Source organism: Oculina patagonica, chromosome 8 (assembly GCF_052425735.1).
Source record: "Oculina patagonica isolate OP01 chromosome 8, crgOcupat, whole genome shotgun sequence".
In the NCBI taxonomy this organism is placed as follows: Eukaryota; Metazoa; Cnidaria; class Anthozoa; order Scleractinia; family Oculinidae; genus Oculina; species Oculina patagonica.
In genome coordinates, this window is record NC_135765.1 from 31,205,124 (window position 1) to 31,219,922 (window position 14,799).

Consider the following 14,799-nt stretch of genomic DNA (forward strand, 5'->3'; position numbering starts at 1 on the left):
GTTCAAAGAGTTCCAAAAATCAAGAAAGAGCTGTCTTAACGTTTGTCATACAGAAATTAAAAATAATCTATTAGTGGTGTTTTAATCAGGATTTCATATAGAATATCATATAATTTGAATGAAGTCCTATTTTAAAATGGTAAATTGTTTCTCTATATAAATATTCCCCGTCAAGGAACGGAAATTGATTTTTCAATTTTTTAAAAAAAAAATCAAATTATAGTGGACTGTATTCACACCACGACTTTAATGAGAAATCTGTTGTGCCCTGATGTAAGGTGTCATTTGTACACCTGTCGTCAATTGTACTTCATTTATTCACTGTTGTACAAGTCAATAACTCTACCAGCGTGATGCCTGGGCTAAAATTCATCTTACTCAAAGTTTAATTAAGGCGAAATATTCTTTCGCTATTATCCCTTGTACGATTTAACTAATTTCAAATATAGTTTCAGTACATAAGCATTACTTAGCTTGGGAATATATTTGGTTTCCTTTAGTTGTTGTCGTTGTTGTTGTTTTTTTTTTTTGCAACTGCCTAGTAAACTATTCATCTTTGTTTTCACTCATTAAATGTCGCATTTTAAACCCTATCAACAGCTCGATCAGTAGTTGACACAGAATTCCTCCCAACAGATATCATCACTCGAGGCAGAGGTTTACATAACATTATGGACTCTTGACCATACTTGTTTGTTTCTTGAATGCATCGTCTTCTACTCTTTACCTGATTGTACATTTGCTCACTGCCTCTGAGATATTGCATTACAAACTGTTACCAGAAAACAGTGCTGTGCGTCGACCTATAGCATACCTGTACACTTTAGTCAATAACTTTAAAAAATGTTGCAGTCCTTTAATTTGACTCCCGCAAAGTCATTAATTTTGACAAAGTGTCTTACATACAGAAGTTTAGAATATAATTTGCTAAAAACGAGTTTCACTCTGTCTTTCTTCTAACTTGCTAAACGCGAGATTCTCTTCAACTGCCCCAGTTGCTCTTATCTTCTGCAGAGTTATTTTCTCTCGTTCACATTTTTCTACAGGTTTTTGTTTGTGGTGTGTGTTATATGTTGTGAACCGTTTGCTGCAACACGAACTTGCAATTTGTATGAATTCACGACGGAAGCTTTGAACAAATGCCATACAAATGACTGGGTTGATTGTTGACGAGAAGCAAAGCAAGAAAGCCACTACAAACACTAGCACTTTCCAAAGCGAACAAGACTCTATAGCTTTATACTGCCACATGAGAGATCCAAACAGTCCTGGAAGAAAGCAAATATAAAATCCAACAATAACACAGACGCTCATCTTAATCGCTCGCCGTTTTCTCTGATCTTTCTGATGCACTGTTTTGCATTGAAGAGCTTTGTCTTGTCTTCGCAAAGCCATTGCGATGGCACAGTATAAAATCGTTATGGCAACCAATGGCACTATTTGTAAAAAGATGGTTCGCACCCTCGAAAAAGTAATAAAAAATGCAGTATCTTGTATAGAACTGCAGACAATTTCTTCTTGTTGTTGCATCAAGTCAGTAATATAAAAAATAAAACAATTTCCAATCATTGCCACGACCCAAGTGGAAGCGATAGCAAAGGCGCGAAATCTTGACGAGATAAGGTGTGCTTTCATTGGTAACACCACCGCTACAAACCGATCTAAAGCGATCCAAACAAGGCTTTGTACAGAAACAGTAATCGAAACATCCTTCAGAAAGGTAATCAATTTACAGAAGACTAACCCTGCTGCACCATTGATACGCCATTGCCAAGAACTGGTGGCTATCTGTGAAAGTGCTACTGGGATGTCTATTGATGTGTAGACAAAGTCGGACACCGCCATGTTGACGATAAAATAATTTATCGTATTTCTCAACTCTTTTCGTTTATGTACGACTTTGATCAGGAGAGCGTTTCCAACCAAGCTGGACAACAAAATGATGGTGTAGAGAAGAGTTTTAACGATTTTGACTGGGAAAGAGTTAAAGCGAAAGTCACAAGTCACATTTTGTGGGCTTGATGATTCGTTGCTGAAATTTGTAGACATGTTGATAGATTTGTTCATTAGTATTGCTTGAGAATTTCCCAAAAATTCTTGATAATGGAGGCAGCTAGTGGATAACTACAAACAGTCAGATCTCAACGTTCTTAATTATTCCAACACTTTGAAGTGTTGTCCTGTACAAATGGAAAGTATGGTCATTCAATTAGAATACAGTCTTTTTGCTCTTGCCCTTAAGGCGTTTTTAATTTTACACATGTAGAATCTTTTGTTATATCAATGTTAAAAAAGCCATATTTTTAATTGCAAATTCTCTGTCATATAAATACTCCCTGTCAAGAAACGGAAATTTATTGTTCTATATTTTTCAAATCAAACGGAAATATATAACAAATAAACCAAGATCACAAAACGGTCACGACAATGTACGAGTGAATAAAGCACTCGCCTCCTGAAGATAAATAATCTTCTTTGTTTTCTCAAGTAAAGTTATTTCCTACATCATTTTAAGTAAGCACTCGAAAAAAACTGGACGGGATCAGTTTACTTTGAGTTATGCTGAACAATTAACCCCTGATTAAAACAGCGAAGCTTATGAACCCGAACAAGAAAACACTTCCCGTTTATAAATACGATTAAAGTAAAAAATAGATGATTTTTTGAAGTAGGTTTGTGTGTTTTAAACTTATAATGCTGCCGCTGTAGTTGATTTACTAGCTTCCTTCACACTTTTTTTCCTAAAAAATATTTGTCTTCCCAATGTTTTTTCCAGGCCCGATGTTTTGTTGCAAGAGAGAGTCACTTTTATCTTCTCTTGTTCGTTGCTAAAATTTGTAGACATGTTAAAAAGAACGAAATTGTTTTTATCTTCACTTTCATTTATTTATTTCTTCACTTGAGAATTGGTTTACATTATTTTACCATACCGGGACGCATGAATTGGTTCTTTCATGCCAAACAATGACTGCCCTTGCCACCGCTCTTAATTTTTGTAATTAATATTATCTGCATCTTGTTTTATAACTTTAGCTATAAGTAATTAACTAGATTTTATAACTATAATTTTTAACTATAGTAATTAATTAGATTTATTGTATATACATATATATATATTTTTTAATTTAAGATTTTTATCGCCATTCTTTTTAGTTTTTAGGGTTGCGCCCCGCATGGGTTACTATTTTCCCGTTCGCGCAATTCCTTTTTGGTCCTTTTCTTTTCTTTTATTTGTAAAATTTTAAGACCAATAAAGTTGATAGACGAGTTTTCAGAAGTTGTTGCTGAAGCAACGCCGCAATGTAACGTTGCGCGATATCTCACAATGAAGACAATACTAACGTCCGTCGTGTTGAAATTAAGAAAGAATCTGTCAGGAAATCGAGTATAAATATTTACTTAAGTTGGACAAACTGAATCGAGTACCAGAATAATTTAAACCAATTGCGATATATTTTACCCTTTTTAAAAGCTATAGATGTAAGTAGTTATCCGTGATAACACCAACAACAATTTCTTATCAGAGCCTGAGAAAACGAATTTCAATGAAGATCACAAGAACCAAGGCATGTAAACTATAGGCAGAATCAAGAGAGGATGGCAGAATCTCACTTGTGGCTATTTTGTAAAATCGTCTTTGAAGCGATTCTAATCAGTGTAATTTAGTGGAACTTCGAAATTTGTTGTCGATGTTTGGTGTAGTTAGAAATGATTTCTTTTTATTTGAAACAGTAAATCAAGAGTCTTTAGATGTAAACAAATTTGGTACATTTTTTCCGATTTATACTCGAAGTCCTGGCGAATTTCGGACTGACGTTTTTTCCTTGTAATTAGAATTGAAAATTCCTTGCCTGGAGAACTCAAGTACATTGTCAGTTTTATCTATTTTGCTTTTGCCCTCAATGCTTTTTGAATCATGTTTTCAAATTAAATATTTTGTGATTTTAATGAGTTATATTTTATCATTGCAAATATTCTCGCCATATCAGTCGGAAATTGAACGTCTCTCTCTTTTGTTAGAATCTCAGAATATTACCGCTACTCTTGCTGAAAGATAATGTTGCGTGATTAAGTTCCCATTTTAACACCTGCCATCAATTGTACTTCCTTTTAATTTCACTGCTCCATTTAAACGCTATTTGAAGAACTGTACACGACCCCTCAAGGGAAGAAAAAATCTTGTAGGTGCGGTTAATAATATTGCAAAAACCAGTGACTGAACCAAGTCCGAACCTGAGAAGAATAAAAGTTCTTGGCACTAAACAAATTGAAATTTTCATTAACACTGAAGACATGTTCAGCAGTGCACTCGACCCTACATGCATTAATTTGGATTCGTTTAAAAAAAAAAGATTAAAAAAAAGTCAGATTCAAATTACCGTTGGATAAAAGTTCTAGTGAATGAAACCTTTACAAAGTTTGGCCACTCCCACAAAAATACTATGCACTTTGTCAGCTTTTACTTTTGATGTTTTTAATGTTTACACCTGCTAAATTTTCTGATACCAAATACATCCCTGATAAAAAAAAAGTTCCTTTAATAATGTTCAGGAAAAGACACGACAGCATGAAAAAAAAACACTCATCTGAAGGCAAAGAAAATATTTGTTTATTATTTTGTAAAGTAGGTGAAGACTTTCTCAAATGATTCTTTACTCTTTAAGTTTATGGAGGTCAAAAAAAATTATGCAGACGCAATTAGCTTCTAGAGAATACTAAATGACCTTTTTTTTGACCATTTTTTATGTGTGAGTGAGGTTCACTTGCTTGCTTACATTTGTTGATTCTCTGTTCTCTGTGTCATTTTTTTCTTTTCTAGAACATGTTCATCTTTCCATCGTAAATAAAAACTCGCATCAATTCCAGACTTAACTGAACCTCATTGACAGCTCTCTAATTGACTCCGGATTCTTTCTGACAAAGCGGAATCTTACCGCAAATGTTTGTTCCTTGTTTCGCTAAATTTTAATTTATCTGATTCTTGTTGCATTTGATTTGTACAAGAAAGAGTCACTTTATATGTATACAGCGTTATATATACTGCATTCAGTCACCGCTTGCACCATTACATTTACATCTAAATGACCTTAAATGTCGTTCCCACAAAGTCATAACTTGCGATGACGTGAGAACTGGAAAAACAAATTAAAAAGTGAAGGAAATCAACAAAAAAGTATATTCATAAACGCAGAACAAACACAAGAACGACTCTGTGGTTTGTTTAGGACTCGTTAAATGCGAGATTTTGTCCCGTCTTATTTACTCTGATCTCTCTAAGAGCGATTTCATCTTGTTCGCGGGTGACCACGCCATTTGTTGTTGTTAAACGGCTGTTCCAGCACGAATTGAAGATTTCTTTTAAACCACGACGATAGCTTTGAACAAATGTGATACAAATGATAGGATTGATTGCTGACGATAAGAAAAGCATCACGGTAGCAACATTCAGTAATACATTTGAAAACGAACAAGAAATTTTAACTCCATATTCCCAAAATATAGCGAATAAAAGCATTGGAAGGCCACAGATGTAGAATGCTGCCATAATACAGACGCTCATGTTAATTGCTCGACGTTTTCTTTGATTTTTCTGATGCACTGCTCTGCATTGAAGAGCTTTGTCTTGTCTTCGTAGAGTGATTGCAATGATAAGATATAAAATGGTCACGACTAATAATGGTGTTATCTGGAAAAGGGCGGTATACACTCTTGTATGGGTAACATTTGAAGTATTGTAGAAATTGTTGCAAATTATTTCCCCATTTTCATGACAGTCTTGCTACAATTAAGTTTCTTTTTTTTTCACTACTAGTACTGTGGCTAGAATTTTCAGAACATCTACCTTTGTATGAAATTCTGGTTACTTTCTACTATTTGCATAATTGTTACGACATTTTGCTCGCACGTCAATGCGACTGTTTGAGGTCTATTACAAACTCGATTTTTAAGCTAAACATTCCCTGCTAAGAAATGCAAATTTAATATAATTTCTCTCTTTTACCCGAAACAGGTAGCGTAACCCCGAATCTTAATATGAATCAGTTGTGAAGAAGTTTTTATTTATTTATTTTTTGAAGAAGTCGATCTGTACCGCTAAAAGAAACCGAGTTTCTGACGAGTTATTAACAAAGACATCGTGAAAAGCCTGGCTTCCAATAGAGCCAGTATTTTAATTTCGTCCGGCCCTCAAGCTTGGGGAACAACCATGAAGTGTTTAATAGCATTAAGGCAAACATTAATTATTCTTCACCTACAACAGCAAGTGCCGAAACTACCAACACCGTATTTGAAAAACAAGTTAGCTGTGTAAGCACATGATAACATTGCCAAACATTGCGAAGATATTTATGGCCACGAAAAATAAACACCCTTCAACACAAAGGTGTCCCAGCTTCACGAGCTTTCACTATTGGTAATTTTATAAAAGTTATCGACTGTCGATTTGTTCTTGATAAGGGGCCTATTTTATAGTATATTATGTGTGAAAAAAGCTCGGCCAGTTTTATGATGAAGCCCTTGTTACATTTTAAACTATAATTATTATTATTATTATTATTATTATTTATTATTATTATTATTATTATTATTATTATGTTATTATTAGTTATATGTTTTGTAAATAATTCACCTCAATTTGTGATATTATAACTTGTGTACATAGAAGCTTAGAGCATGTATTATTATAACTTTATTTCACGCAATATTAAAAATACAAGCACCGATAAAAAGGATTAAGGATTAAAAAAAGCTATATAAAAAGGTACAATGTCTTTGTAATGATACAATGTCTTTGTATTATTATTATTATTATTATTATTATTATTATTATTATTATTATATAAATATAATAATAAAAATAACTTTATGTGGATAAAAAGGTTCTAAAAGTTAACTATTGTTGTTGTTGTTATTATTACTTTTATTATTATTATCATTATAATTATTATTATTATTATTAATGTCTAGTTACCTTAAATATGTAAGTTGCCTTCTTCAAATTATCATTATGACTATAATACAGCCTAAATATTGTACTAATGTAGTGTTCTTGAAATAGACCAAAACTTAATTTTTCCAATGATATTATTATTTTGCCTGACCTTCTTCAAAAAACAAAAAGGAAAAAGAAAAAGAAAAAGAAAGAAACAAATATGTTTTAATAATGTTATCGAGTTACCCCCATTCAGACCCAGGGCAAGTTCCCAGCTTTAGAATCTTCCAGAAGGTATTCGCCCTTCCAAGAGGTACTCGTCCTTTGCTCAGCGAATAACCAACGCTCGAAACGTCAGCTTTTCAAATTCGCCACTGCGGTGTATTTACCTCAGTATCGTCATCAAGTTGATAATCATCTCAGTGTTTCACTTGCTGGCTGACGAAGCGCAACAGTTTTTGTAGACACTTATACCTTTACTCGCCCTTATATTCCCTACAGTGTATGACGAAAAGTGAACTCATCTGCGCCTCGTTGCCTATTTGCGAACAGGAAACTCGACTTAATGCTCTAGTAGCTAAATCATCTTCAATTGACGTAAGTAGCTTTGTTATAAATTGTTTAATTGATATTCATAATAAACCTCCGCGTCGGTGGTCAACATTTGAGCATATTTGATTTCTTATGCTGCACACTGGTATTGCACTTACGACATTAAGATGAATTGTAAGTGAACGGATAATGCGCTGAAACTGTACACGGATTTAAAAATAATGTTTGGAGTCGAGCTACATTTGGCACTGCTGTTTTGCACCAGAGGTAGGTGAATGTAATCTATTGTGTCAAGTTCACAAATGACACAAAACTCTACTTTAGGTCACATACTGCATGTTTTAATTATTTTCGTTTCTGCATGGTGTATCCAAATGTTAACTACCTAACTATTATTCGCTGAAGTGGAAATGGTGAGTTGTAGCAGCGTACATTCGCCACTACAGACACTGAGATGAAAAATTGTTTTTGTTCAAGCCATCTCAAAAGCCTGGCCTAAAGCTATAAGCTTTATAACTGCAAAACATGTAAGCCCTTGATAAGACTGGGCTCTGTGAGTCTGGCGAGGGCATTACTGAACAGCAAAACACTGAAACCGATTACCCCCTTAGTATATTTCGTGTTACCATTGCCATTATTGAGAGTAAACAGGCCAACCGGAGTGTTATAATGATTTTTCAGAATGGCGGCCACTTTAGGGTTAGATTGAATAGCACTCCGATTAGTTTCTTTATGGTTAGCTCTCAGTAACAGTTACTATTACTGAGAGCTAACCGTATACCAGGAAATAGTCACACGATACTCAGGGGAAGTCGATGTTCCGCTTGTGATGGCAATTGGTATGGAAAATTGTATATCTCCGAAACTTTTGATCTGACCTCGGAATCTCGAAAGTCTGTGCAATAAGTCGTGTCTATGTGTATTTGTTTCCGTTCTGGAGTCTCGAACTTTTTGCCGCAAGGTCACGGAGTCTCATATTTGTTTGCTTTTTACCTGAGGGTCACGGTTCAAGTAAAGTTTAGGAAACGCGTACGTTCCAATTTCTAGCAAAAGAGATTTTTCTTTGAGCGACACAGCCAAAAATGATGCACTTCCCTCTAAAGGGGGTGGATGAATCACTTCAAGTTTTCCCAGCCCTTGAGTCCTGACTAAACCAACAGGATATTAATATACTGCGAACATTTTATGGTCAATAAATGATCCAGTAATTTGAAAATTGTAAAACTTGAAATAAACCCAAATTTGGTTCCCTCAAATTGTATCATTTCGTCTGCGTGTTTTTCGAACAGTGCAAAGCTTTAAAAGTATTGTCATACATCGCAAAACTTCAAAGGAACCAGTCGATCGAGGGAGACAAATCGCCCAATGAGTTTCTTCAATTCAGTGATCAGACCAATAGGAAGCTAGACTGAGTGATTACGATTTAATGGCTAAACATTTTCAAGTGTTTTCACAAAGTATGAGAGGTTTGTTTGTCTTTTAAAAGAAGGGAATGTGTTTTTCAAAGCTGATACGATTTGGATTTTAGTTTTCATTACAAAGAGAGGCTAATGTAATAGTTAGCCGACCTATCCAAGTTTTTTAATAACTATTCTAGAGCAATTCCTTTTTAGTTTATTGAGATTATTATGTGATTAGGGCACGCAGGAGGCAGTGGCAACGCCACATCTCATCAAAGGCACGACAGACAGACTCATTATCAGCAAGTTATAGTAAATTTCTTTGTTGTCTGTTAATAGGTTTCACTAAAGTTGAATCACGCTACCCAACGAGACTCAATGTGAGTCACCACAAAGCGCATGTTTGATAGCTAGTAGCGTGCTCCATTGCAAAAACAACTAGCTAGCTAGTCCTTAAAACAAACCCAAAAACGTCTTTTGGTTGTCATGTTTTTCACCGAGGAAAGAATAGGCAGTAATTTTGTTGGACGTATTTGAATGTTGGTAAAACATGCGGCAAATGCTCCGGTTGTTCGAGGATTGTATTGAGGAAGCGAATTTGCGTTCTAATTTAATATTTCAGCTTGTTATCCACGAACTAATTGGACTCAAACTACGTAGACAGGACGACACGGTAGTGATACAGGCAACAACGTATTTCAATTTGCGGTGCGACAATGTTGCGCCACAACAAGTTGAACGAAAATGTTGCCCGTATTATTAATTGGCCTTAAAAACCCTAAGTTCAGAGAAATGTCGTGTGTCACTAAGTTAACGATATTTGCATTTAAATTATATAACATTAATCACACTTTAAAGCTGACAAATAGGACATCACTGAAAGGGTTGTGATGATGGGTAATAATCTCCAGTAGTGATTAAAAAGTAACTAAAACAAGAAGTAAACACAGATGAATCCTTCTAATTACAACATATATCATTATTTAATGGCAATGCTGCTGCAGAGATATGTTGTTGTGTCTCTTCTTTTATTACACCGCAGTTGCTTGCATAGGCACTTTTTACGGATGACTTGTCTACGACTTCCGGCCTTGAACACTTTTGTGAAGCTGACAATTTAATTACCTTGCGGTCGGGTTTTTACAAAAACTTCATGACGTAAATAAGTTCTTGTTATCCTTTTGAACATTCTCGATTTAGTTGTAATGCTGGAAAACAACATCAACATTCGATGAATGGTTATTTCAAAAACTGTGTCTAGTTACTGTATCTACTGAATCAACCAATCAATGAAAGCGGTCTATGGACCCGGTTCATGAGGGTGTCCATAAACCGGGGGCAAGTACTCTGGTTCACCCTGATGATCTCTATAAAGAATAGTGAGCTCATCTGCGCCTTGTTTACTATGTTCGCACAGAAACTTCGTATTAGTTTAGTTGTTGAATCACTTCCAAGATAAAATTGTTCGATAGTAGCGTAATTGATATTCATAATAAACTTCTGCATCAGTCACCATTTAAGCATAATTGGTTCCGTATGCTGCACTTTCGACATTAAGATGAAGTGAATGGATTAATGCGTGGATACTGTAATTTAACGACTTACGAAATGATAGGACTGAAGCGATATTTTACATTGCTGTTTTGCTACAAAGGTAGGCGAATTTATTGCCTCAAGTTCATAAATGACATCAAAGGACTTAGGCTACTTACCGCTTTTCCAAAGTGCAGCCAGTTCGTCGTTGAAATGTTAGAAATAACTAACAATTATTCGCCAAAGCCTTAAGGTGAATATTCTGTTCGTCGCTTTTCACCGACACTGAGGTTAAAAATGTTCCAGTATACACCAAGCAAGTTCGATAACCGGCCCCAAAACTAAAATTTTATCCGCAATGAAAAAATTAAAAGTCTTTGAAAAGACTGAACTCTGAGCGTCTGGTTAGGGCATCACTGACCTGCGAAAAACCTAAACAGCGAAACGAAACATCCTATCATCAAAACACCTACTATCCCTTAAAATACATCGTGTTACCACTACCATTATTGAAAGCTAACCGTAAACAGGCTAACTAGAGTGCGCCTCAAACTAACCGGAGCACGCTATCATAAGGTTTTAACAAACCAGGCGATGCTTTTGAAATACATTTTTCATTATAAACTTGTTTCGGATGAAACAACTTTTCGCAAAACAAGTGAGTTCAAATATGCAATAGATAACTAGAAATTGTGAAAATAAACTATAGTTAAAGCATGAAACAGGAAAACAAGAGGAAAAGGACAAATATATACAAAAAGGAATGTAAAAAGTGAACATAAACTCACTTGCATGTTCAATGAGGGCTGTTCCCAAAGAATGTGTATGACTTCCTTGGTATTTAATAAATAACGTGTGGAAGCCTAGTAAAGAATTCTTGAAATAATCCTCCTTTGGAAAGAAGGAAACAATGTTTAGAAAATCTAAAGTATTGTAAGGTATGAGAGTGTTTGAAGCTGTTTGTCTCAGGAACAAATGCTCAGGGATGCGTGTCATGAAACGTCTGTTGATTTCACCAACACACCAGGTGCTACAGCCTGCCAAAGACATGATCTTTTAAAACAATTCTCAACTAAGTACGAGGGGAACAAGGTTTTACTCAAATATTGTTAAAAGATATCTTATTTTGCCTCTACTTCCTCACAGGATGCCGTTCGCAATAAAGATTGTTTATGTATTTCAAATTACCGTATATTGGCCCCCTTTTTCAGCATACTGCAGTGTAAAATGTTTAAAACCTTTTGCACCGATTTAGGTAAGGTTTGTGTTTACACTGTTGAAAATAGGGAGCTTGTTTGGTGTAAAGGGCAATCTATAAGTTTCCTTGCGCAGGCTGTAGCGCTTGTCAATCATCATCATTTATTTATTTTATGTGTCCCCTATTAGTAGAGAGTGTTTCACTCTCGGCTAGAATTCCTTTGACACATTAATAAAGTTGTTGATTGATTGATTACTGGTTGGTAAAACCACCAGACACCGCCACTCGCATCCGTGCGCATTTGTGACAAACACTGTTGTTATCATTTAACATCGTTTTAAATACTAGTTTTTATCACACTTTATAACCTTATTTAATTTACATTCATGCATACTCAATTATGAAGGAAATTAACAACAAATTCTGAGGCTATTAGCAAAGTCTTTCAAAACCTCTTTTGCGCGAACAAGTCAAGAACATATTCCATCAGTTTAACAAACAGTAGAAAAGCAGCGACAAAGAAACCATCTAGGTGCACGGGATTGACGCGTAGTTGTCCAACTACAGGTATCCAATTACATAACGTTATAATTGAATAGCTGTAATTAGACACCCACGTGCCAATTACGTGGCAAACAGGAGAGCCCACAACCAGTCAAATCGAGAAATTTGTTTTGACGCTATTAGTAGTAGACTAGTAGTAGCAGAAGCGGTAGCAGTAGCAGTAGCAGTACCAGTAGCAGTAGCAGTAGCAGTAGTGATTGTAGTAGTAGTAGTAGTTGCGGGCCCAAGAGAGGCCCGCAACCCTAATCTTGACAGTGACCAGCGGATTGCGTTTTACGCGTGCGCGCCACGTTTATAAACCAGGACCGAACCGGAAGTTGAAAATTTTTGTTCTTCCACTAAGCACGATCGGAATGCGAAAATGTGTTAATAACGACAGTTTGTCGTAAAACCGGAAGAGAAAAATCTGTTCTCCAAGAGCGATATTTTAAAAACAGCTTGTCACATTAGATAAACCTTCCGTGAAGGCGTTATGTGTTGCTTTTGAGAACATTTGATGTGGTTGTATCACAGATAAACCACGGTAAAGCGAATGATTCCAACAATGGTTATTGTCGAGAAATTCGTTAAAACACTGACAACATAGCGAGTTTACCGACTGAGAAAAATCACATCTAAATTCACACTGCACCGCGTGCGAAACGCGTTACTCAGAATAATTGTCTATTGTCCATTTGATCATTTCAGTCCTCCTTGTTCAGTCGTTTATTTATCGGCACTGCCTACCAGTACCTTGTCTAAGTGCGTCAAGGCCCGCACATTCTAACCTGTGGTTACCACTAGTAGTAGTAGTAGTAGTAGTAGTAGTAGCAGTATCAGTAGCAGTAGCAGTAGCAGTAGCAGTAGCAGTAGCAGTAGCAGTAGCAGTAGCAGTAGCAGTAGCAGTAGCAGTAGCAGTAGCAGTAGCAGTAGCAGTAGCAGTAGCAGTAGCAGTAGCAGTAGCAGTAGTGATAGTAGTAGTAGTAATAGTAGTAGCAGTAGCAGTACAGTAGCAGCAGCAGTAGCAGTAGCAGTAGCAGTAGCAGTAGCAGTAGCAGTAGCAGTAGCAGTAGCAGTAGCAGTACAGTGATAGTGGTAGTGGTAGTGGTAGTAGTAGCAGTAGCAGTAGCAGTAGCAGTAGCAGTAGTACTAGCACTCACGCTAGCACTGGCACTATAGCACTAGCAGTCTCTGGACCCGGTTTATGAAGGGGTCCATAAACCGGAGAAAAGTAGGTGCCCGGAAAGACCGGGCACCTAAATTGAAAACCTGCATATAAAAGCTGCTCGGCAGATACATGATGTTCCCACCACCTATGATGATCACCAAGTTCTAAAACGTGTTAAATGGCATAACCTGGCCTATATGTATAAGAAGAAGGTGGCACTAGAAATGTTTAAAGTGGTAACTATGGAACACAGACTATCTTCTTACTTTGAGGTTACCAAATCAAGCAGGAGGGGAAATTCGCTTAGAATGAGACAAATGAACACTGAATTTGGCAAACAATCTTTAATTTTTAGAGGGCCAGTAGTCTGGAACAGTCTAAATGAAAATATCAGAAAACCTGTAAATATAAATCAATTTAAAGCTGCCATAAAGAAATGTAAAGCGATAGACAATGTAAGTTTTATTAAAGGAACATGTACTAACAATAATAAAAACTTAGAAGATTTTGTGTATTTTTAAACTCTATATTATATTTTTAATTTTATTATGCATGTGTATTTGTATTCTAGGTAATTTTTAAATAATCATGTTATGTATATTTTTAGTAATGCCATGAAATTTTAAAAGAATATAAAGAACTGTATAAGTTATTTTCTATTTTTTATCTGTAATTAAGTTTTAAAGGTCCACATCAGCCCTAGGCTGCCATCTTTATAGACCTTTGTTTTCAAATAAAGTATGTATGTATGTATGTTGTATGTATGTATGTATGTATGTATGTATGTATGTATGTATGTATGTATGTATGTATGTATGTATGTATGTATGTATGTATGTATGTATGTATGTATGTATGTATGTATGTATGTATGTATGTATGTATGTATGTATGTATGTATGTATGTATGTATGTATGTATGTATGTATGTATGTACCGGAAATTTCCGTTTACCATTTGACGCAACCGGAGTGTTCGTTCATTGAGCAAGGTCAACCATTGAACCAGACAACGCTAAAATTTACCCGTTGAACGGATTTTTTTTCTAAATTAGCGAGAATCTTTACCTTGAACTTTCTTCAAGGTTTCATGAAGATGGAAAATAAAGAATTGAATCCCGAAAATTCGAACCTCCCGCTAACTCGAGCCTTTTTTAATTTCCCTACAGGTCATTTTAATTTCTTACTTATTTTACCTTCGATATCTCGAACCTTGTTCGTTTTCCCTTGAAGGTTGGAGTTATCGGGATTCAACTGCAGAAAAGTTTCACCCTCGATCGCCATGTCTTTTTTGTTTTTTGTTTTTTTTTTGTTTTTTGTGATCTAGATCCAAATGGAATTTTTAAAAGAAACAACTTCTTTCCGTTCCGTTTACTTGATTTTGTACTGTTCCATTCGTCAAAAAAATCATATTTATTTAGGGGTAGCTTCAAATTATGAAGCTTACACTGCGATGTATCGAAATTCTGATGACA

At 35.6% G+C, this 14,799-nt stretch overlaps 1 protein-coding gene across 1 annotated transcript; it reads right to left on the minus strand.

Annotated features, from left to right (window-relative positions):
• Positions 1-927: 927 nt before the first annotated feature.
• On the minus strand, positions 928-1,845 carry LOC144664291 (QRFP-like peptide receptor). The gene has a single exon (XM_078525395.1). It carries the CDS (start codon positions 1,843-1,845, stop codon positions 928-930), a length of 918 nt encoding a protein of 305 aa, XP_078381521.1.
• Between the last annotated feature and the right edge of the window lie 12,954 nt (positions 1,846-14,799).